A 22171-nucleotide genomic window follows, 5' to 3' on the forward strand; every position below is an offset into this window, starting at 1 on the left:
AGGTTCTTTAGGTACTTTAGGTGCTTTACTATCTTCTTGCTCATCTCGTTGTCTCCATCTTTTTTTCCCACTAGCTTGTCCACTCAGTACTTCTGCTGCACGCGAAACTTGGTCCAGTCGCAAATCAGGGGCACAGACGGATTCACCACCAAACATCCGAAACATTGCAACGAAATGCCATTGACAGAGAAGACCGGGGAGAACGCATAGCCGAAAACGATCATGGCCAACAGGTTGCATGCAGCAGTCGGAATTGTAATAATACCTAATCTACCTCTTATCTTTGCTTTGACTTCCCAAGCTACCACTGGCCACTGCATGAATTGCCCCCCGCCAATGTAGAGATAGATTGGTTCCTATTTTTAGACGGCCGAAGACGACTCAGCATTGCAGGAATGTGGAATCTGGGAAATGGTAATTTAACGGTATAATACACAAAAACAAACCCGCTAACGTAGAGAGGATATCACCACAAATACTGAACAAGACAAGACAAAACAAACAAGGCTCCAGAAACACAAATCGAGCTCAACGCAATACCGTAGAATGCATCCGGATCAAAGATTGAAATATAGATATGCAGAGCGAGGAGATGAACTGGTCAAAGGGAGATGAGAAAGAAGCAGATGAGACGGACTAGACGATGCTCTGCCTCCAGCGATCTATGACCTCCCGTTGACCGGGGTGAATCATAGGTCTCATCGTCTTGGCGGGGTGCTTGTTAGGTGCATAGCTGAGATGACTGACCCCCAGGATAGCATCGCTGTAGAATGTATTCGGATGCGCCACCCCAGAGACATATGGAGCAGCCCTCGCAGCTGCATATCCAGCCTGAGGCCCAGGATACGTTGGCATCTGCCGCAACGACAGTCGGGGATCGTTGGAGTACTGCTGCTGAGCTGTCCCTTGTGGCATGGAAATATCTTTAGTAGGTGGCCGCTGCATAGCAGAAGGACGTCGGGCGTGTAAAATATCAGCCATGCTTCTCCGATACCGTGGGATCTTCAGTGTCGAGTTGTTCAGAGCTTCAGCTTCCGCCTCGCGCTGAAGACGAGCTCGCCGTTGCGCTAAAGTCTCATCCTCGGGCGGGATCGCATCAGCCTTGCCCTTCTCACCGTCGGCCCCGACGTTGTTAATCTCCGCGAGGATCTCGCTTGCGAACTCGCTATCCGCAACAGTGGAAGGAGCCTGGTCTTTAGACTTAAGCCGCTGAAGACGTTGGGCCAGGGTTTCCTCCTCATCGCCGCTTTCCTCGGCTGCAGCCATGGCGTCTTGCACCGTAGCTGCATACATCGTGTTTGAGCGCCTATCGGGAGTGCGTGGTGGGGGTTCCCCCCGGAGGCGGGCTCTACGCTGGCTCAGAGGTTCCGACTCTTCCATGGCTCTCTTCTCCATCAGACCGAGCGGGCGCGCCTCTTCCGTCGCGGGTGCCTTTTCAGGAAACAGCATACCCAGCGGGACATCATCGTCGTCGCCCTCGTCCGGCTTGTTAGCATCTGCACTTTCCCAGGCCAGAGTTACTGGCCTCTGTCGCCGATGCTCGCTCTGCTTCTGAGCGACAGCATCCATTTGGAGGAGCGTTGATTGGAGTCCGAAGGGGCCCGCCACGGCTTTCTGCCGTTGTTTGAGTTCATTCTTTCGCATTTCCAATTCTGCCATTAGTGTATTTGGCGGGCCGGTGAACTCTACTTCCGGTTCAATTGGATGGGCGAGATCTTCGTCATCGTGGTGAACCACGTCCGCCCCGTTAGTTGCGCCATACTCATCCTGTAACAAGGTGCCTTCATGCATGTCTGCCGCCTCGGCTTCTGTTTGTTTATAGTAGCGATCGGAGGTCACTGGTCTTGCTTCTAGCTCCGGATCGGACAAGCGACGGTCGAAGCCGAGAGTGCTCCGCGAGGCTCGCTTCTTCGAATGATCAAGCAAACCGCCGACGGAAGGTTTACGTGTGAGCTTGGCATGACCCGCCGCGCCAGCAATGGGATGGTCGGTAAATGCACTCACAGGGGCATGTGTTGAAGCATCAAGTATACTATCCAAGGTGGCTACCGCGGAAGCTTGAGTCAGTTCTAAATTAAGTGGCACCGATGGCTGTTCGAAGAAAACACTGGCACGAAGCTGCGGCGGCAACGCTGCTACCTCCTTGTCTCGCTTGAGAGCGGCGTTGCCGTTCGAGTCCTGTTGTGACAACCACGGGGCTGATTTGCGGTTATCGACAGGAATTGAGCCAAGAAGCTGTGTGCGGCGCTTCTCTCTCTCTGCGCCTGGTTTCCGCGACAGACGAGGGGGCAAGTTCAACATCATTGGCACCGGTGCAGGGTAATAGACCATATCCTCGCCGGCCTGTGGTTGCTTGTAAGTTTCGGATCGGCTTGCGAGCGGCGGGCGGGTAAGCGATACTCGGCGCACCAGGTCTTTCTCCGAAGGAACATAGTGCACGCCGTCGAAGTCAGTGAACAGGACTCGAGCTTGCTGGTAGGTGTCAGTCGAAGCCGCTGTGCAAGGACGTTCGAGTTCTTCGCCCAGTAGGTGATTGTAATGCTCATGGTCGACAAGACGAAGCTCTCCTGGGGCGGGCGCAGAAGGGGGAGGAGGTAGGTACGGCATAAGGGGCGTGTGGTTGGTGGATGCCGCGTACGACGGGTTCGGACCATGCTCCGAGACTTGAGCGAGGCGCGAGGCAGACTGGATGGAGCCATGACGGGACGACAGGCTGGCCTTAAACCCATCTTGGTTGTTGGTATAGACCGAGGAGCCACTGGACCTCCGTTTCTGCTCCAAATCCATCTTGCGGATCTCGTCTCCAATATTGGTTGAGCTCATACTCATCCGTTCAGCACTCCTCTCCAGGCGTTCCACATTATTGACATAGGCTCCTTGCAGGGACTGTAGACCGGGGGTCGGATGGTTGAGAGGGATGGGCTCTCCGGAGATGGGGCTTCGGAGCGGCGCTTCGGAAGGGGAAGAAGCGATGGTGGTTGCGGTAGTGTCAAGCGGAGGCACGCGACGGGAACTCTTGGGACTTTGGGCTGCGGAGGAGTGATCGGCGGGTAGTTCGTAGTCATCGTCTTCGACCATGTCGTAGCTGGTTGAGGTGATCGACCGGATGATCGAGCCTAAACCGCCGATGCTGGAACTTTCGGCTGATCTGGCAGGTTGCAGATAGTTGCCAGCGCCGATATGGTCCACATCCAAGGGAAGTGGTTGGAAGGATGCATCATGGTGCTGGGACTGGAGGGAAGGACTGCGGAAATGCTGATCGTCAGAATCGCTCGCATTGGAAGCGACCTCGTGGTCGGCCTGTAAGAGGGCGTTGTAAACCATGGTCGAACTGTGCTGGGGAGATGATCGCGAGCGTCCAAGCCATAAAGGGGATGAATTAGTTCACTCAACAGGCCCCAGTTGACCTGGTCGAGGCAAGCGAAACAACGCGAGAGCAGATTAGAGTGAGAGGAAAGTCAGATGTTCTGGCACAGATAAGAGATGAAGGCGGGCCCTGCACTACCGCGATACCCCCCTGCCAGAACAAGAACGTAACTAAGAAGGGTAGAGAGGTAAACGAAGGAGACGAAGGATTGGAATGGGAAGAGAAGGAGGAAGAAGGAGAAGAAGGAGAAGAAGGAGAAGAACAAGAAGAAGGGAAAGGATAGAAAATCCCCTTGGATAGAAGATATTATCAGCTCCGACCTGGCATTACGCAGCTGGGAAAATAATAATTGGAGATGGGGAGAAGAGGGAGGAGGGGGATGGTTTTGGGTGTGGAAGTAACGTATTGTAGAGGAAGGTCTTGTACTTCGTATTATTGACATTTTTTTTCTTAATGGCCTGGGTTGCTAAATTTGGGTGGCCGAACCAGGCTGGACCGAAAGCAGTGGAGTTAGGTTACTGTGAGTGTGGGAGAGCCGGGACTAAGACTCTTAGGGGGATCCGCCACGCTGTTTGCGCCAGACAAGGGTACTGGTACAGTACCGTACAAAAGGTACATAATGTATACAACTGTAGTAGACAAACTACAACAAACTGTTCTGGGTAAGAGGTCAGGAGACAGTTCTTGCAGTGCTAGGTAGTCACTAGTCACACACGTAAGTTACTGTACATGAGTAAGGTACTACAGTAGGGCTCTTACAAAACACAGTACACTCTCCCTAGACAGAGAAGCACTGTATGATGCTGCTGCTAGGTGTGAATGCCAAATGACCGGTATGGGCTAGCTCAAATTGTCTGTTTCAGGGTCTTCTGCTGAACGAGTCGAAGGACAGCCCCTGGGGAAAATGTCTTACGTACCCGGACTCCCCCAAATCCACCACCGCCCCTTTCTGTCACGAACACCACTGTTCCCACATCCATATCGACAGGACCGAGTACGGAGCAATACATTCGATGCACCTATTAGTACAGTACATACCCCCTCCTGGAATCTTCCAGCTGGTCGATCTTCAACACGAAGGTTTGCTTATCTGACTCGAATGACCAGGAGGAAAAAAATATCAATCTTTACCTGTATGCCGCGGTAATCGTCGGCCGTTGTATCTACGCTAGCCAGTAGTTAGTGGGGAGTCTAAAAGCAAAGGGCCAGGCGATCGACTGGATGGATGAATGTACCGTACAGCAGTATCCCTCACATACGTATCCAATGCCCTTCTCCCTTTATCCAACTGTGCATCAGCGTTGGATGATAGAGGCGGAGTATACCGCCCTTTCAAAGCATTTGCTGTCACACTTGGAATCACCCTTCGTCCGCCAGCAGCTTCTCCCAGCGACATAACTCATCACGGTCAAGTCGAAGGTTAGGGTTTCTACCTCCCTCGCGATATGACAGACACTCAGCCGCAGGTCAGGAATCCTTGCTCAAAGAAATTAAAGCCCCACCCGCAGGTTCACTGCAGTAGTTCTTGACCCATGCCCAGAGATCTTGTGGCTGTACTGAACGTAGAAGGTATTTTGATCTCCATCTTTTAGTCCCAATTCACCTATACCACGGCGCCTTCCGTTTCTCAACATTTCCCTCAATCCTCGCTGTCGATCTTGAATTACGCGAGCATGCATCCATCTGGCCCAAACGACTAACTCCGAACCCACTCAACGAACAATAAAAAACAACCAGCAGCCGAGCAATGACCTCATTTTCCAAAAAAATCGCTCAGAGAAAGCCACGGCTGGAAAGTGTGAAAACTCACTAACATCTCCGGCAAGTGGGGAATTATGACGCTATGCGCTCAATCTCCCACCAGGAACGCATGGAAGGCTGAAGCTATCCAAGGCGATTTTGCTGTCTAGCGCCGTCCTCCGCCAGACTAAGAGGATAGGGCCCAGACATCAACGAAAGTCTACAGCCAACAAGGTGTGTCCGGTGCTCGGATACGCTCCACCTTCATCCCAGCAGCGAGCCCCACTTCCATGATTTGCGAAAAAGAGGCGCCGTAACAGAACCACTGCACCTCCCCACAGGTGCTCAAGGAGATTCAAACCCTGGGGTTGTTGGTTGGCTTGAAGGATCCTTGTCTAGTGTGAACGGACTCGGGGTTTCGGAGAAAACGGATCAGAATCAAGCAGTCTACACGACCGTCAGCTGAGAGCAACAGAATGTCGCTCAGCGCTCCCGTTCATCCGATACGCTGTGCATGGACGAGTGGTTTTGTCCGGAGGCGATCAGTTGGCCAACAAGCTGACGGATCAACAAATGATAATCGGCCAACCGCACAAGCCGCCAATCGGTAGAGATGACGTTTTCGGTGACGGATGGCAGTCGCTGGGCAGTTCAGCCTTACTCGGAAACTTCCGTCGGATCGTCTACGAGACATGGATGCTTTCAGGTTTGGATACTTAGGCCTCTCGCAGCTACCTCGCCCGATGAAATTTGACAAATCGTCGAGGGCTATAGAACTAGGTTCCATGTAGCGACCGACAGAGGAGCTAACAGTATGATATGCATTCGGCTCTCCCTCCAATATTCTTGATCCCATAGTTACGGAAGTATTTCACACCGAAACAGGATACAACCACATGATTTGGACAATGTGCTTTCGCTGAGGGATTCAACGTCATCTCGTCAGTACCCTTCTCAAAATTCTGATGCCGGCGATTCTCTTGAGAGCTTCTCCGCATGTGTCTACCTGTTTTCAAGCTAGTAAAGACACGTCCAAGACGAGATTGGCTCCAGATTCCAACAACCATTTGCTGACCTCCGCAACTCAACGCGAATGCACGCAAAAGAAAATGATTGACGACAAAACAGCCAGGCTCCGATGCACAATCCTGCATCAGCAAATAATGAGGATCTCGTCAAATGATTTTACAATCTACTCGACTCCATGCACATATGGAATCAGATCCAAACACAGACCCTAACCAATAAACTTGAACTTGCATCCCAGCATCAATTCATCTGTCGTACATTACACAGACCCTAACGCTCACAGATCACGCTTCCTCCTCCTTCACCCCCTCCCTCTCCTTCTTCTTCATCTCCTTCCACTCCGCCCTCTCCCTAACCGTCTTTGCGACCCCCACCCCATTCTCCCCACCCAACGCCTCAAACCCCTGAATGACCCCCTCGCGGTCCCCCGCCCCCATCTCCTGACTCATCTTCACCTTCCCCTGCAACCGCTCAATCCGGATCTCAATCCCGATAATATTCTTCTTCAGCAACTCCACATAATTGACCGGCGCATCCGCCACGGCCCACGGCTTCTCGTACCCCATAATCCGCGTCTCCGCCTCGCGCGACAGATCCTCCACCTGCCGCTGCAGGTACGCGCCCGTCTCGTCGGACTTGCTGTCGCAAAACACCCGGACCTTGCCGTACACCTGCGCGGCCGAGTAGTTCCAGGTGGGGACCACCTTGCCGGTGGCGGGCTTGGTCTCGGTGTAGAATTTGGGCGTCACGTAATGATGATAGGGTCCGTTGAAGAGGACGAGGACCTCGTCGGGGAGCTCGAGGGCCCCGCTGCTATTCTGGGTAGTGTGGTGGGCGGCGAGAGCCTCCATCAGGGCTTTGGCTTGCGGGTTCTGCTTGGCCATGTGGCCGCGGAGGGTGCCGAGGTGGGTGGGTTCGGCACTGGCATCTGTGACGGCGGGGGACTCGGGCACGTCGAGGACGAACGGGATGTGGCTGGTTTGGAGGAGCGGGTGGGAGGCGGATTTGATGGCGGTCGTGAAGATGCCCAGGGGGTTGTCGCGGATAAGTTGGTGCAGGTAGGCGATGCTGGATTCGGCGTGGATGGTGCGGAGATACATTTTGTTTTGTTTGGGTGGTGTTGGTGGTGAAAGTGCAACGAGGGCGGGGTGGGTGCGGGGTTTGGTTTAGAGAACCGTTGTCTCAGGGAGAGGGCACTGGTTTTCTTATAATGATTTTGCGTCAATTGGTTCTGACAGAACCATGCCCATGTGGTCCTTGTGGATTAAATGATGAGTAGGCCCACCGAGCTGTCCTTATTGACAATGAAGTCCCCCTCCGGCAGACCGTTATCGCCTATCGCTGATGTTCTGAAGCTGGTGAGTCAGGTTTCCAACTGGTCTGATTGGCACACTTCGCCGAGGCCCGCGGAAAAACGATGTAATTGCCTGCAACTGCGGAGTAGGCTCGCGTAAGTATGTCTTCTTTGGGTGCTTGGCGCAAGATGATTGGGGCTTGGACAGAGAATTGTTCTAGAAACGTGACCGAATGACTCTCCTTGACAATGTTCACGGTTACGACACAGTACCTGGATTGTTGACCAGATAGAGCATGCATTTTATCACCCTGGCGCTAATCCTCTCTCGGATTAGTGACCGAGTCAACTCGCCATGCTGGAAGCAAGGCAGCCAATCGGAGAGGGCTCTATTTCGATGACGCTTGCCGTTTTGGGAATGTGTCGGGCGTGGGCCAGGGATCAATGGATCTATGAAGTTGTGGAATGGATACTATGTACATGCAGCAATCGACTGTCTGATAGAGTTGCCATCATACGGTATTTATCCTGCAACTGGCGGTCCTGGGTCGCAAGCGGGAAGAAAGATATACCATTCGGTTATGCTGATATTGAAGAAGATATCGCAGAAACACGACCAAGAGCGCCTTTCGGCTTCAAATCGCTCACTTCAGATCTCCTGTCGTCAACGCAAGGTTGAAGCCAAATCTTGGCTCATTCCCTAACGGGCAACGACTCTCCCGAGAACGTTTTAAAGGGATTCGATCAGTTCAACCTTCATCGAGAGGTCGCTACCATTATCATCACCGCCAAAGAGAGAGCTTTCACGTCGCGGACAACAGCCACACTCCCGGGTGCAGTGTGCATACATATAGATCTCCAGCCAGTCCGTGGACACTACTCCCTTCCAAGCACGAGGATTGACGCAACAATCGCAGTCAGCAAACCTACAGCAGCCGCCCCGCAGACGACACGCCTGTGCCTCCTTTCTATGAGATTCCAGCTTCTGAGACACCCTCAAATCTGCCCGGATCCCAGCACCCTTTACCAGATACTCGTCGCTCAGCACTTTAATCTTCTGCCAGTTCTTCCGTAGTTCAACCGAGACTGTGTGGGACTCTTGCGTGAGCTGGTTCCGTTGCACCGACTGGTCTTGTGTCGAGCGGGGTCAGAGTCCTTGGGGGGGGGGGGGGTGTTGAGCTTCATCAATTTGCTCGGCTAACCGGACACGGTGTTGGACCAGAGCACTAGCTTCGGCCACGAGCGCCTTTTTCCTGTGAACGTAGTCCAGTTGTAAGGCCCGCTCCGAGTCGGGTGTTTGGACCTTAGCGACTAGGCTGACTAGGGCGAGGAGGCGAGGGCGATTGACTCGCTCACAGTAATCTTCGAGACTCTCCCACAGGTTGGTCCCAGCATAGGCAAAGAGCTTGGTCGCAGTCGTAACCAGGGCGCACACAAGCCCAACGAGCATGCCCAAAATTGCGAAGATGAGAGCCATCAGTAGCAGCACCAGTAGCAGCCATACACCTCCATCCAGCATCTTTGCGGTTACTTGCTCGTTTGGGACATCCATGGGGCAAAGGTCGACTGTATAGTTTGCGGAAACGGATGGCAAAAGAAGTGGACGCCTGGGATAGATTCGAGTCCGAAAGTCAAGAAGAAAATCACAGAAGATTAAGTGTCTCTTGAGAGGATTAGAAGCATTTGAAAGACAGTCATTGAGGTTGACAGTCCATGGTGTCGGGGACACGCAAGCCTTTACGTAGGAGTGGATATCCAGATTTCACCTTAGTGCCTAGTAAACCTGAACCGTAGACTTTCTAGCTCTAGGCTTCACACATCAAAAACTTCTTATTTTCCTCTGTTCCTCATCCCCTAGTTCCAAGTCCCGAGTCATATCAAAGAACGCTCTTCTATTATATTGTGCGATGGACAATTCTCGGAGTAGTGGTCCAATTCCCAATTCTCTCCACTAGAACTCTTTGTATCTTCAAGAACACCTTGTTGTTCGCTCTACGCCCTATTCTTCAGTCTCCGGAGAATGCTTATCAATGCCACTAGTAGTAGTCACGCGTGGTGTTCCCGCTCGTGGCAGTAAAGTGGTCTCCAGACTTGACTGGCCACGTAGAAGAACCTGCAGTAGCTAGCCACCTTTTTCTCCGCTTTTCGTTTCTAAATGGGCTTCGTTCCGAGCTTGTCAGCGAGCAAAAGATTAAGTAAGTATGCTCCAACCCAAGCTGTTGTAGGGCGATCGATAGTCCAAGTCTTAGCTTTCTGATAAGCGATTCCCAGGCGAAGCTTGTTGTTGAGCTAAATCCCGGTTGTCCTGTCGGATCAGCCATAAGGGCCCCACGGCTGAGGCTCCAGCGGGCGCATAATCTCACTTAAAGTGTAAATATGGACTCTAATCTGTGAACGCTAGAGGCAGGCAAAGAAAGAAGAATCAGGAAGATCTTCAACCACGAGTCTCCATATTATCCTTCCCATTCGTCAAGAGGATCATCGACGGTGGCGGTGGCTTCTGGCTGTTGGGCTGATGGCTGCTGCTCCTCACCTGTCGCGCAACCGCAGCCGCAGTGCCCGACGCGAGCCCACCTGCGCCTACAGCTGCCCCGGGCGAGCTGACATACTGGCAGAATTGGGTGGCCACGAGCGGGGGTCGTTCCTGCAGTCGATCGCCGCGCTCGGGGCGCGTGGACGCACCACGGGAACGGATCCCACACCTTCGACGGGTACTTTTCCAACGGGCAGGTCCGCATCGACCACGTGTACGTCACCGGGAACTTCACGGGAGGGCGACTGTCTGTGCTGGAAGAGAGTAGATCCGTTGATAGCAACAGCAGCAGCAGCAGCAGCAGCAGCAACGGGTACAATATCATTGCGGTGGGGACTGGGGCCGGCGGCGGGGAGTCCGCGCTGCGCACACGCACGACCTTTGGGCGCATAAGAAGGTCGAGTTCGAGTATCGTTCCCATGCTGGCGTGTGCAAGACTGCCTTAAAAAAGACGCAGTTGGAGACGGCGGCCAAGGCCCAGCTGACCAAGATGTCCAATGCCAAGGATCAGTGCTCGTGCTGGACCTATACCGGATGGGGCGGGTGGTATGGCGAGGTCAAGTTCATGGAGATCGACGACGGGGATATTATCTCGGGGACCTGCTATGACCCGGCATGCAATGCTACTTGAAAGGAGAGGGCGATTTTGACCGATTAGAGAAAGAACCTTACTATCTCCCAGTCAAAAGCCTGTCTACCCTAGTGATTGGCAGAATTGGGACTTCAGAGTTTATAGATGATAGCGAAAGTGCTCAAATCACAGTGCACCTGGAGGCTTAGGAGGCCCTAGCTAGGCAGTTATCATCTGTGAGTAGCCAAAAACAACTTTCCAAGGTATTGAGAAAAAAGCAAGGTAGGCTATCAAGATCAATACCATCTATACTACATATACTTTGGTATGAAGTATATGTACTTCATGAGTCTACCAGTCTTGGTAATATACATTATACAACACCCGACCCTGGCTGACCAACCGAGCGCCGATCTGATTCATCACAGGTTGAAGCCGAGAATGGACCCAACCCCAAACGGCAATCTCTCAACCAACCCAGCCCGAAGTCCATCGAATTCCAAGCACTTCACTCCCCATCTAAACAGACTTATAGTTACCGCGGTAACGCTTAACAACCTTGAAAGTGCTGTCAGACGTGCAGGTATTACCCGGAATCGTCACCTCGCCACTGCAGGTGCCTGTGATGCCGGCACTGATCCCAATAAAGTCAAGGGACTCCTTGGCCTTGCCGGGGTAGGCGGTACCGTCAGGGTCGTAGGCGCTGCAGAGCTTGGGGCTGCCGTCGAAAGCGGACTCGCAGCCGAAGGTCCAGGTGCCGGTGAAGCAGTCGGAGGTGTACTGAACCTTCTCGCTGTTGTCCATGCAGGGCGAGTAGCCGCCGGGGTCGGCGTTGTTGTAGATAGTGTTGCCGTCGTCGTCGGTCAGGGTGAAGCCCGCCGAGTAGCCGCTGCCGGCGCCCTGGATGTCGCTGTAGGAGTCGGTGGCGTAGAGGAAGTGGATGATGTCGGTGGTCGCGAGGACAGTGGACGCTGTGGCGCACAGGGTGAGGAGGAGGGATTTGGCGAGCATCTTGCAGGCTTCTTTGGTTTTGTTTCTTGTAAGATTGGGAGATGGACTTGGTTTGAGATGAAGGGAGGAAGAGACTTGAGATGGTTGTCTGTGATGATCGAGAGAATTGTCTGCGAGCATTGGGGTATTTATATCCAGGTTGCGCCTATACATGGATCGCAACTCGTGAGCCTCATCCCTCTTTCCAAGGCCTGTTGGAGAAAGTCTTCCCCGTTTCGTCACTGAACTCATACTCTAAACGGTGAACAAGGCCATGCGGAACCGTTTTGGGGGCCGGAGAACGGATCCATTGCGGAGGATTGGATTAGCTTGGTCAAGCGGGATCATCTTACCCCCTTCTGCATCGCCCAATGCATAGAACCCCTAGGTTGATCAGTCTCGAAGTCTTCCTTTTGCGGACAGCTAGCCTCATCGCCCCCAAATTGCGGAGATGCAGCGTCGTCGGTGTGGGGTGCTCGTCCCACCAAGCTTTCGCGAGGTGGCCATTGAAGGCTTGGTAGGTGGGGCTTGGAGGCTTGTCCGGAACTGGGGCACATCCTTCAGGTCGTCCATCACCAGATCCTGCTCGCTACACCTGCTTCTCAAGGAGAAAATTAGCCATGAGCAATTGTTAAATATATACTGCCTGCTGTCTATGACCTGATTTGGGGCTACGGGTTTGGCAGAAGGAAGAGACTAAGCAGAGGATTCAAAAGCTGGCTTGTATTAGTGTGGCCTATACACGATCAACACAACGGCTATGATGTAAGTACCTTCCAAAGACCTCGTTCTACGGAGCAGAAGAAGTGTCTGCTGCTTGGCTAAGAGCTGATGTACATTGATTTCCGGTATACGCGATAGCGATAAAGTTGCGCAAGGTGAGTAGCAGGGCAGATGGCATAGATTAACGCTGCACTGGAATCAAACTTGTTCATTGGTCTAATGTTACCTAAGGAAGCGCTTGATCGTTTTCTGCTGGCATGAGAAGCAGCCCGTTCCATTAAAGCCCCAGTTTTTCGAGGCTGCCAAGTCGATGAACCCGGTTGCCTGACTAGAGTCTCAGGGGTGCCGATCTTCGGGGATATTGGTTGGTGTATAGCCTCAGGCAGAATGACTGTGGGGCCTGAGGCGGAGCCAACTTACCAGGAATCTAAATCATTCAACATTTTCCCTTATAACAATGCTTATATGCGTCTTGGATATCCGGGGGAAATAGGTAAAGAGACAAACACCGTTCTCTATGCTGGCTCCTTCATACCAGTATCGGTACTCTAAGTTGTCATAAACGAGTGTATATTGTCAAAGTCGTGATCAAATGCTCAAAATCCCTCGGCTGGACATCAGACCAACATCAACCGTCGATCATCTCCAGGACACCGGCAGAATTCGAGATCCACTCCTCCTCTAAAGTGTCATGTTGACTATGGCGAAAAACCTCTTCGGTAGCAGCAGAGAGCCATTCTGCTTTGCCGACCGCATTCCACAACGGAGCATTCCTTGGCCACGGAAATTGTAGATCGCATACTTGAAGGGTCCTGCTTGCCGCGTCCGCAATATCCTGGCCAATACTCTTTTGTTTCGTTGCACTGGTAAAAGCCCTACAAGCCCTAAACAGCGCCAGGTTGAATCGTTTGACCTCCTCGATGCTCACCCACACATAGGTCGCTAGATCATCCTGGCAATACCGATTGAGCATGTTGGGATATGACAGCAGCCCCAGCTTCTTGCAACTGGCGACTAGCCTTTCCAGCAGATTGCGGTCAGGGGGGGCAAGGGAAGGCTTGAGGTCCGGGCCAAGCACTCCACCGCCTTGGGAGAGCCCAGCGAAGATGATATGGAGCAAGATGGCCTGGTACGTCGGGATGGGCCACAAACAGGCGCTGCATGCGTCCTCTGAACTCGAGGCATCCCATACTGCCTACAGAGTTCCTCATTAGTCAGATACACCTACACCTGAGCGAGATCTCAATCACATACAGTCTGTTCACGAATGGCAGAGTCAAGGACCTTATGCAGATCCATGGCTTTGGACTGGGTGTCTTTCTCCCGACTCATCCACAGCCCCAGAACCACCATCGATTGCACCAGCAAGGGCGTCTCATAGTCGCTGAACGAACCCTTGTGAATGAAGGGCCAGTGAGGATGAAACCGTTGGAAATACAGAGCGAGATAGTGACTCTGCATTGCAGACCGGTTCGCCTTGAGTTGGGTCGACATCGACCGCGACGGCATGGACTGCGGGTCCGACGCGCGCTTGTCGTAGTCACCAGGCTGTACATCGACGGCGGTCTGTCGGTGGTGGTCAAGAGAACAGGAAATCCCTCGACGCAGGCAATTGCTACATGGTGGCTCGCCTTGGCACCGGATCTTCAGAGTCCGGCAGTGTGTGCAGGCGTGTTTGGTGGGAGGCGCTGTTTCCTTTGTGACATGCACCTTTTGCATGTGCCGACGGAGTGTGTCGCTATCATTTCTCAGTGTTGGATCATTCCATTGGGAGGGGGTATAGTATCTCTGACCGTCGGCTAAATGTTTGAGCGCAGATCGAGCACTGCGGAAGCTGACGGCGGGTATGGTGCGCCTCATGTCGATGGCGATGCTCCCTCCGTTGATAGCTCAAGCTGCAGCCCGGGAATCGACACTTGTATTTCTTGGGGGGATTCGAGAGCATCTTGCTGATTTGTCAGATAATCTAAGACTTGTCAAACATGATCAATGGTATGATTGGTGTGAGACTACAAGGCAATGTGAGGCGTAGGGGCGACCAGACGTTTCAACAAGGTTTCAGTGGCTTGTCCGGAAGATGAATAAACTTATACGTAGCTTAGTAAGGCGTCTTGAATGAAGTAGATGATGAGCCAACTCTGTCTCACGGTCAAAGACACAATGTTCATGGAACTGGCACGCCCCTTCCGAGTGCCCCACTTTGTCCGGAGTGCCCACCCCGCGCGGGCATTGGGATGTCCACCTTGCTCGGAGTGCCCGCCTTGGTCACTCAGCTTGGTATACGGCGATCGGTTTTGTGCTTTTGATTGTGAACTATGGGTATATGCAGTTCCTTATACTGCATCTACGGGATGATTAATATGAATGATTTCTAATCCGTAGACCACAATGCAGCTATAAGTACTGCCCTGAAGCTGGCCTTGGCTGCAGCAGTGTCCATCTTCCAACCCTATTCTATTCCGCCAGGCGAACTACTTCTTTCCCACCTCTTCATACTGAACCAATGGCTCCCTCAATCCTCATCGCCGGTGCAACAGGCAACACCGGCCGAAACGTCGTCAAAACCCTATCCCAACTACTAGCAACCACCGAAACCCTACCCAACCACCGCATCATCGCCCTCACCCGCTCCGCCCAGAGCCCGGCCGCGCAGCAGCTCGCTCAGCTCCCCGGCGTAGAGGTCCTGGAGCAGAACTGGATCGACCTGACCCCAGCCTGGCTCCAAGAGCAGGAAGTCGTCCGCGCGTTCATCGCCTCGCACAACCAACCGAACCACTTCGCCGAGGAATCGACTTTCCACGTCGCGGCCCTGCGCGCCGGGGTCCAGTACGTGGTGCGCATCTCGACAACCGCGGCGAACGTCCGCCCGGACTGCGACGCCTACTACGCCCGGGCCCACTGGGCGATCGAGAGCCTCCTCGGCTCCCCGGAATTCCACGGCCTGCAGTGGACCTCCCTCCAGCCTAATGTTTTTTCCGGGTTTTGGCTGGCCTCCGCCGCGGAGTTCATCAAGCACTCCCGCACGAACGGAAAGCAGGGGACGCTGAGGTTGATGGCCTCCGAAACGGCGCCGGTGGGCATCGTCGACCCCGATGAGGTGGGCGCCTTTGCGGCGCACCTTTTGGTCGAGGTGGACCCGGCGGTGCACCATCGGGCTAGGTATGTGCTGAACGGGCCTGTGGATGTGACCGGGCGAGAGATCGTGCAAATGGTTGGGGGGCGGATCGGGGCGCCGGTGGAGAGCGTTCGCTACGAGGACCTGTCTGATCTCGATGCGTATCTTGAGCGAGAGTTTATGGGGACCCCGCAGTCGTCGCGGAATGTGGTCTGGTCTGTCAAGCATGCGCTCAGAACGGCGTGGGATGGGAAGTGTACTGCTTCTACGACAAGTAGGGAGGTGCTGGAGATCGCTGCGCCGAAGCGGACACCGGCCCAGGTCCTGGATGATTTGCTGAAGGAGTAGAGGGAGAATCACTCATCTAACAGTAGTGGTGGACCTGGAATAAGACACCTATGCTTTGCCTCTTGGGAAACAACCTTCTCAGTTGACACGCTGCTGAACAGTTGCATTTAGTCGGAAACTCCACCAATTGAGAAAAGTATGACTTTAATTTCACCAGGAGAGAATCACGTACTGTAGTAGCATGACCGAGGTAAAAAGATCATTCTTTTCTGCAGGGATATGTTGCCGCCCCGGCTAAGACCAAAGCTGGAAACGATTTCAGCGGACATATCTGACCGCCTACCTAATATTTCCTACACTCAGCAGCGAGCTTAGCAGTTTATGGCCATTGAAAATCGATTTTGTGTTGTATCAAACAATTAGCTAGAATTTCTCCGAGCGGTAGCCCAGGAATAATGGATACTGGAAAGAGAAAAGTACATCAGGTATCCAGATTCCGACTGTTGTCAAAGCAGTCGCACCTATAGAAAGGCAAGCGGATAGCACCTCAACCCCTACCTCTCCAGTAAGCAGAAGATTCCAGCAACGGAACAACATCAACTTACCCGTACCTACCGTACACTACATAACTTACCTACATCAACCCCCCTCAACCCCCAAACCTCCCATCACACATCCACAACTCAAAACCAACTAAGCCACCCACTCACGCACACCCTGAAAAACCAAAAAAGGAAAAAAAAAAAAAAAAAATGCCCTGGCGCCCCCTCCACCCCACCGACCTCCCCGCCCTAACAACCATCGCCAACGAAATCCACCAAACCCTCCCGGAACGCCCGGAGATATTCGCCGAGCGCATCCGCCTCTTCCCGGAAGGCTGCTGGGGCCTCGACGCCGAGAACAACGGCCAACTGGTCGGCTACGCCATCTCGCACCCGATCCGCGCGGGCCAGCCGCCGGCGCTGGACACGCTGCTGGGGCGGATCGCGCCGGACGCAGACCAGTATTACATCCACGACGTGGCAATCCTCCCGGGTGTGCGCGGACGGGGTCTTGCGGCGGAGGGGGTGCGGCGGCTTTTGGGGGTCGCGGAGCGGGGGCATGAGACCACGGGGTTGGTGTCGGTTTATGGCACGGAGAAGTTTTGGGGACGGTTTGGGTTTGGGGTTGTGGAGGTGGGAGAGGAGTTGAGGGCGAAACTGGGGGGTTATGGTGGGGATGCGGTTTTTCTTGTTAGGAGGAATGAGGGTGCGAGGGGGTGAGGTAGAGGGGTTGATTGGGGTTTGGCAATCTCGCTGGGTATATGTCTGTTCTATTTGGGCTCTATTGGGTGTGATTGCGGGACATGTTGCAAGCTTGTCAGGTTCACTATACATGTTCGCATATCTGCATCACGAGACACGCCGTTCACATCAATCAATACCTCACCAGTACCCAACAAATTACTCGAATCCTCGCTTCAGATTCTCAAATCGACTGAACGGATAGTTCAGCGTATTCGGACTCCGATCCAGATCCCCCGTCCGCATGAATTCGTTCACCGTTGTCCGGATCAAGCTCCGCTCATGCCCGACGGGATGATCCCCACTCAACTCCCACCACATGGCGCCCCCCAACCCCCTCCGCTTGATGTACTCGACCTTCATCGCCGCCACCTGCGGCGTGTCGTAACTGACCACCTTCCGCTCCCCGGGCGCATGACTCCAACTCGCCAACAGATTGCTGTCCACAAACTCCTGATGTCCCGCCGGCGGCAGGGCCTTGTAATCCCACACGCCATTCTCCCACGACCCCTCGCCCACCCCCTGGAATGGCCGCCCGGGACCCTCCGTGTTTTCAAATGCGCGCCCGTACAACGGCATCCCGAAGATGATCTTGCTCGGGTGCACCCCCTGCGAGACGTACGCGTGCACCGCGTGATCCGCACTGAACGGGGTCAGCCGCTCGTGGCCCTGTGGCGCGGGGAAGACGTTGGCTTGGTGGCCGGCGTGCGCGTCCCAGCTGCCCGCGAAGTCGTAGCACATCAGGTTCCAGAAGTCGAGGTAAGGGTCCATGTCACGGATGCGGAGCTTGGAGAAGTGGGTGGGGCCACAGGGGGCGGCGATGGTCAAAAGTAGCCGCGAGGGGAGGCGGAGGTGGGCCGCGTAGCGGTCCAGCTCGCGGCGGGTCTCCTGCAGCAATAGCACGAAGTTGGCGGCTTGCTGCGGGTCTGCCGGGTACTCCCAGTCGATGTCGATGCCGTCGAATCCCAGGTCCGCGAGGAGGTGCACGGCGCTCCGGGCGAAGGTGTGGCGGCCCTCGGGCGTGGAGGCCGGTTGGGCGAAGTTGGCGCTGTAGGTCCAGCCGCCAATCGAGAGGAGGGTCTTCAGATGGCGATGCTGCTTCTTGAGCAGAAAGAGCTGTTTGATGCAGCCGTAGGCGTTGGTGTTGGGTTCGTCCCAGCTGTCGCTGGGGTAGTGCTTTTCGAGGTCGGAGTAGGTGTCTGTCAGAAATCTGAGGGGTGAAATGTTAGATTTGAGAAGAGGGGGGCAGGATGTTGGGGGATGTACACTTCGCCCGTGGGTCGGATGTTTGCAAACGAATCTGATGTTTGTTAGTGGGTGTGTGGTCCGGGTACATTTTGGGCTTCATACATAGGATGTGCGTGATATACTCGGCTGGAATGTCCTGTGGTTGGTAGTTACGGCCATAGACGCCCTGCACACAGGTTAGCTTAGAAAATCTCCCTTATGTAAGCTAAGGCATACCCAGTTGGTAAAATATGCAACTGTTTTGTAGGCGGGCCCTTGCGGAACGCCAGGAGCGGGTGGCGGAACCATCTGCGGCGGAATCGGAGGAGGAGCACGTGTTATGTTGTAGCTTGAACTCGGAGCTGCAGAACTACCTATATCACGAGGAGTCGGATCTGCGGCCTGAGCTGGCTCATTTCTAGGAGTTTGACCCGACGGGATCTGCAGCTCCTGGCCTGGAAAGATGAGATCCGGGTTGGTGAGCTGCGGGTTGGCGGCCTTGAGGGCATCTAGAGTGACGCCATGATCTTGAGCGACTTTCCACAAGGTGTCTCCGCTAGCAATGGTGTAGGTAGGCATTTTGCAGGAAGTTCAACAATGTTTGGGAAAGGTAGGATAGTTGGAGGAGGAAAGAAACAGAGAATGACGATGAGGCGGAAGACCGGACGGCGGTTCAGGCACCAACTGCAGTCAACCTTAATTCTTTATTTATCGAGGGGTTAGCTCAATGAGGCCTAGCCAGAAGCCATGTCCCACCTGCCTCTTGCAGTGCGGTCAGTGTCAATGCCTCAGGCGGAAAAGCAGGCTCGTTGCCTCAGGCCTCACCCCAAGATCTCAGCTACATCACTATCTCGGCTATACTAGCGTGGGGCGGCTGATCACTCGATCGCCAGCAAACAAGTCGTCTGAAAATGTGTCGTTCTGGGTTGACTGTGATGAGGATCTTGACATGTATTTCTGACAAACCGACAACAATGATGAGAGCTCTCATCACCCCTATACGGAGTACCTTGCAGGGAGACATCAGAATGCTACGGTTTCGGGACCAAAGCAGCCCCTCCTGCTCCTAAATGCTGACGATGGTGCACCGGCCCCTGGCCCCCACCTTATATTATATCCGATGCGATAGTCTTTCGGGGGTGACAGATGCTACGTATGTCTTAGATTATGGCCCCCGAATCCAGCCTGGCCTGTGATGGTAAACTTCAATGTGTACAGTACATACACCGGTCGGATGGGCGGTGCATTGAGGGCGACCGGGGCGGGCTGAAAAAGACAGACGTCTTGGCAGTTGGCAAGTCCGGCAGAATATCATGAGTGTATTGCTTGCAGAGAGATCAGAGATTCTCATATGGCAGCAGACAGTGGATTGGGTCCCAAGCATACAAGCATGCATTCATGCAAGGAGTTGTTGAGGCACTGCAAAAAGGCCGAGAGATCCGATGAATTAATCCGCTAGTCCTATTCGGACCATCACGTGTCGGCACTCCATCCGAGAGTTCATTTGACAGTTTCGGAGTTTGAGATCATTGGAATTCCACAGTCCCCGGGAGATAATCTCAATCTCAATGATTTCCTTTACCGGTTCATCTCGATCCACTTGTTCCCCCTAATGATGACGCCCCCATCACCTCATTTTGGCTGGCTTCAAATGGTGCCGCTGATCCAGTTGCAGTGATTGGCTTCCCTGCAAGTTAGGCAGCTGCGCAAATCAGGAATGGCAAAAGGCCCACGCGTACCATCACCGGAGGGTTCCACCACTAAGGCTGACTGCGCCATGAGGAGAAGAAATCATCCCAGCGACCAGTTTCTTCGGGGTTTTTCCCTCCTTTGTCCACTTCGCCTCTATTTATCTTATCCGGTCCCTCCTTCATAATGCAAACCGTTCTCTCTTCTCGCACGGCTTGATTTTTGGCCACCCAACAATCCTCCCTCCCCACCCTATATGCATTCTTTCAGTTGAGATGAACCTCCACCAGGTGCAATGGCACCTTGCTCGAGCGGCCATGCTGATGGCCGCTTTGTGCCTCGTCCTCTACCTCTACGCAAATCGCAATGGCGCCGCTACGGCCAATGACGGTCTGGTGGTTGACGATGTCAAAGCCGTTGTTCCTGCCCTCTCCGCCTGCGACGATTTCGACCCCGCCACCGTATCGCTTGACCTCCACGGTACCTTGAACGCCAAAGCTCCGATCAATGGCAGCGCAGTCGACGACTTTGTATGCTCGATAGTGAAGCACGACATGAAACAGACCGTCCATCTCGACTGTCCTCTCAACATCAGCGCTCGTTATGACGGCCTCCGCGTGCAACCGAGCTGGGGTAGCGCCAACCCCAAGGTCAAATACTTCTTTGCCCTCGATCTATACCAAGCCGCCCACATTCTCATGCCCCTGATGGGCGCGATTCTGGATACGATGCGGTTTGTTGGGCCTCAGTACTGCGCTCTTTCCATCGTCGAAGGTCGATCCACCGATGGCACGTACGATATTCTTGTCGCTCTGGAACGGGAGCTCGCTGCGATGGGTGTGCGATACTTTTTGGGAACAAACGATTTGAACCCCAAGGCCGAGGGTGAGGATCGCATCAAGGACCTGGCCATTCTGCGCAATCAAGCGATTGCCCCGCTGGTCGCTGCCGGCACGGGCAAATTCAGCCCGTACGCCGCCGACACGCTGATTGTCTTCGTCAACGATATCGTCCTGTGCACGGAGGATCTTCTTGAGCTGATCTATCAGCACCAGCAGCAGGATGCGCAGATGACCTGCGCATTCGACTGGAACGCGGGAGGTGGCTCCTTTTACGACTCCTGGGTGTCTCGTTCGATGTCCGGCAACCTGTTTTTCGAGATTACCCACGACGCGCGGTACTGGATCGGCAAGGATATGTTCTTTGATGACAACTCCAATGCGGAGCGCTATGGGCGAGGCCTCCCCGTGCAGGTCTACTCATGCTGGGGCGGCATGGTGACCCTCAACGCGGCGCCGTTCGTGCAGAAATCTGTCACGTTCCGCAGCTCCGAACCAGGCGAGTGCTACATGGGGGAGCCCATGACACTGGCCAAGGATTTCTGGCGGGCGGGCTTGGGCAAGATTCAGGCCGTTTCCAGCATCAATGTCGCCTACGAGTACAAGTCAGCGCGGGAGGCGAAGGAGACCTACAAATATGTGCACCAGATCATTCGACGGGAGAAGTACACGAAGGGACCGGAATTGATCGAGTGGCAGCCGGAGCCACCGCCGCGGGTCAAGTGCATGCCCTGGTTCAATAACCAATATTGGGTCGACCCGATGTAAATAGTATTTGTGATACCAAGCGTATATATGTTCTCGTGCGTCTCGAATTTCTGTCTTATCTTACGGCCATTTGTAGGGCTTGCTGCTGGCGCAGTGATGATCTCTGTGCTAGTGGCTGCTCTGAATCATAGAATTTAGATAAGAATTCTTACTTGTTTGTTCATTTGGTTTAGCAGTACGTGGTTGTTTTCAATTCCATATGCGAAAACAAAAGAGAAGGCGGATGTATGCATGACCTTGTAGATGGCATTGATAAGTGACTAAAGAACAAAGAATGTTTGCAGTTGCCATCCAATCATTGTCTCTTGTTTGCTTCCACAACATATTCGTATTGGAGACGTTGGGAAGTACCCAGCCTTGCTGGGACACAATTCACAACCTCTACTAGTCTGCATTCTTTTGCAGAAATTGCCTACCGAATGAAGGACCCTATTCAATGAAACCACGTGGTGAATAAGAAAGGAACATTTATATCAGGCCCATTCACAGCGTTCTCTCTAAGCTGGATTCTATCTTGAATCAAGCATCTTCTTCTTCTTCTTCTTCTTCTTCTTCTTCTTCTTCTTCTTCTTCTTCTTCCTTCTTCCTTCTTCCTTCTTCCTTCTCCTTCCACCGTCTCTCTTTCAACCAAGTTACCGTAGCCTAATATCGAGACTTATACAGTCCAAGTCCAGGATTCCAGCTCCCAGTCCGTCCTCTTATCCACCACCCTTCC

The 22171-nt window shown here is 53.6% G+C and overlaps 11 protein-coding genes across 11 annotated transcripts; 4 read left to right on the plus strand and 7 right to left on the minus strand.

Moving 5' to 3' along the window:
• Nucleotides 1–20: 20 nt before the first annotated feature.
• Nucleotides 21–478, minus strand: BO82DRAFT_17123 (uncharacterized protein). Its single transcript, XM_025630351.1, has one exon. The coding sequence runs from the start codon at nucleotides 318–320 to the stop codon at nucleotides 84–86; it is 237 nt and encodes a 78-aa protein (XP_025494564.1). The 5' UTR covers nucleotides 321–478; the 3' UTR covers nucleotides 21–83.
• Nucleotides 479–3736, minus strand: BO82DRAFT_17122 (uncharacterized protein). Its single transcript, XM_025630350.1, has one exon. It carries the CDS (start codon nucleotides 3322–3324, stop codon nucleotides 637–639), a length of 2688 nt encoding a protein of 895 aa, XP_025494565.1. The 5' UTR covers nucleotides 3325–3736; the 3' UTR covers nucleotides 479–636.
• Nucleotides 3737–6169: 2433 nt separating this feature from the next.
• BO82DRAFT_351950 (FMN-binding negative transcriptional regulator) lies at nucleotides 6170–7425 on the minus strand. Its single transcript, XM_025634558.1, has one exon. It carries the CDS (start codon nucleotides 7234–7236, stop codon nucleotides 6421–6423), a length of 816 nt encoding a protein of 271 aa, XP_025494566.1. The 5' UTR covers nucleotides 7237–7425; the 3' UTR covers nucleotides 6170–6420.
• Nucleotides 7426–8356: 931 nt separating this feature from the next.
• Nucleotides 8357–8949, minus strand: BO82DRAFT_399611 (uncharacterized protein; the record flags this gene model as incomplete). Its single annotated transcript, XM_025639126.1, has 3 exons — nucleotides 8357–8398; nucleotides 8458–8556; nucleotides 8638–8949. The coding sequence occupies 3 exons, from the start codon at nucleotides 8947–8949 to the stop codon at nucleotides 8357–8359; spliced, it is 453 nt and encodes a 150-aa protein (XP_025494567.1).
• A 996-nt stretch (nucleotides 8950–9945) lies between these two features.
• Nucleotides 9946–10594, plus strand: BO82DRAFT_399612 (uncharacterized protein; the record flags this gene model as incomplete). Its single annotated transcript, XM_025639127.1, has 2 exons — nucleotides 9946–10227; nucleotides 10250–10594. The coding sequence occupies 2 exons, from the start codon at nucleotides 9946–9948 to the stop codon at nucleotides 10592–10594; spliced, it is 627 nt and encodes a 208-aa protein (XP_025494568.1).
• A 537-nt stretch (nucleotides 10595–11131) lies between these two features.
• On the minus strand, nucleotides 11132–11506 carry BO82DRAFT_247860 (uncharacterized protein; the record flags this gene model as incomplete). The annotated part of the gene is made up of 1 exon (XM_025630844.1): nucleotides 11132–11506. A coding segment is annotated over one exon (375 nt), but the record flags the coding sequence as incomplete, so codon positions are not given.
• Nucleotides 11507–12875: 1369 nt separating this feature from the next.
• On the minus strand, nucleotides 12876–13966 carry BO82DRAFT_277321 (Zn(II)2Cys6 transcription factor; the record flags this gene model as incomplete). Its single annotated transcript, XM_025631185.1, has 2 exons — nucleotides 12876–13442; nucleotides 13502–13966. 2 exons carry the CDS (start codon nucleotides 13964–13966, stop codon nucleotides 12876–12878), a joined length of 1032 nt encoding a protein of 343 aa, XP_025494570.1.
• Nucleotides 13967–14536: 570 nt separating this feature from the next.
• On the plus strand, nucleotides 14537–15853 carry BO82DRAFT_351952 (NmrA-like family protein). The gene has a single exon (XM_025634559.1). It carries the CDS (start codon nucleotides 14751–14753, stop codon nucleotides 15708–15710), a length of 960 nt encoding a protein of 319 aa, XP_025494571.1. The 5' UTR covers nucleotides 14537–14750; the 3' UTR covers nucleotides 15711–15853.
• Nucleotides 15854–16181: 328 nt separating this feature from the next.
• On the plus strand, nucleotides 16182–17002 carry BO82DRAFT_17162 (GNAT family N-acetyltransferase). Its single transcript, XM_025630354.1, has one exon. The coding sequence runs from the start codon at nucleotides 16403–16405 to the stop codon at nucleotides 16910–16912; it is 510 nt and encodes a 169-aa protein (XP_025494572.1). The 5' UTR covers nucleotides 16182–16402; the 3' UTR covers nucleotides 16913–17002.
• BO82DRAFT_17161 (putative endochitinase 1 precursor) lies at nucleotides 17003–18823 on the minus strand. The gene is made up of 4 exons (XM_025630353.1): nucleotides 18398–18823; nucleotides 18284–18347; nucleotides 18200–18233; nucleotides 17003–18143 (listed from the first exon to the last, which is right to left on the minus strand). Exons 1-4 carry the CDS (start codon nucleotides 18737–18739, stop codon nucleotides 17093–17095), a joined length of 1491 nt encoding a protein of 496 aa, XP_025494573.1. The 5' UTR covers nucleotides 18740–18823; the 3' UTR covers nucleotides 17003–17092.
• Nucleotides 18824–19713: 890 nt separating this feature from the next.
• On the plus strand, nucleotides 19714–21884 carry BO82DRAFT_351954 (glycosyltransferase family 69 protein). The gene has a single exon (XM_025634560.1). The coding sequence runs from the start codon at nucleotides 20125–20127 to the stop codon at nucleotides 21454–21456; it is 1332 nt and encodes a 443-aa protein (XP_025494574.1). The 5' UTR covers nucleotides 19714–20124; the 3' UTR covers nucleotides 21457–21884.
• The last annotated feature ends 287 nt before the right edge of the window (nucleotides 21885–22171 follow it).

This window comes from Aspergillus uvarum (assembly GCF_003184745.1).
Source record: "Aspergillus uvarum CBS 121591 unplaced genomic scaffold BO82scaffold_11, whole genome shotgun sequence".
NCBI lineage: Eukaryota > Fungi > Ascomycota > Eurotiomycetes > Eurotiales > Aspergillaceae > Aspergillus > Aspergillus uvarum.

What these genes read in the sequence shown, in the direction of transcription:
- BO82DRAFT_17123 (XM_025630351.1), bottom strand. Translation starts at nt 320, where the DNA reads ATGCAGTGGCCAGTGGTAGCTTGGGAAGTCAAAGCAAAGATAAGAGGT.
- BO82DRAFT_17122 (XM_025630350.1), bottom strand. Translation starts at nt 3,324, where the DNA reads ATGGTTTACAACGCCCTCTTACAGGCCGACCACGAGGTCGCTTCCAAT.
- BO82DRAFT_351950 (XM_025634558.1), bottom strand. Translation starts at nt 7,236, where the DNA reads ATGTATCTCCGCACCATCCACGCCGAATCCAGCATCGCCTACCTGCAC.
- BO82DRAFT_351952 (XM_025634559.1), top strand. Translation starts at nt 14,751, where the DNA reads ATGGCTCCCTCAATCCTCATCGCCGGTGCAACAGGCAACACCGGCCGA.
- BO82DRAFT_17162 (XM_025630354.1), top strand. Translation starts at nt 16,403, where the DNA reads ATGCCCTGGCGCCCCCTCCACCCCACCGACCTCCCCGCCCTAACAACC.
- BO82DRAFT_17161 (XM_025630353.1), bottom strand. Translation starts at nt 18,739, where the DNA reads ATGCCTACCTACACCATTGCTAGCGGAGACACCTTGTGGAAAGTCGCT. An exon ending in TTGCATATTTTACCAACTGG is followed by an intron (nt 18,348 to 18,397) that starts GTATGCCTTAGC and finishes ACCTGTGTGCAG; the next exon opens with GGCGTCTATGGCCGTAACTA. An exon ending in GTATATCACGCACATCCTAT is followed by an intron (nt 18,234 to 18,283) that starts GTATGAAGCCCA and finishes AACAAACATCAG; the next exon opens with ATTCGTTTGCAAACATCCGA.
- BO82DRAFT_351954 (XM_025634560.1), top strand. Translation starts at nt 20,125, where the DNA reads ATGAACCTCCACCAGGTGCAATGGCACCTTGCTCGAGCGGCCATGCTG.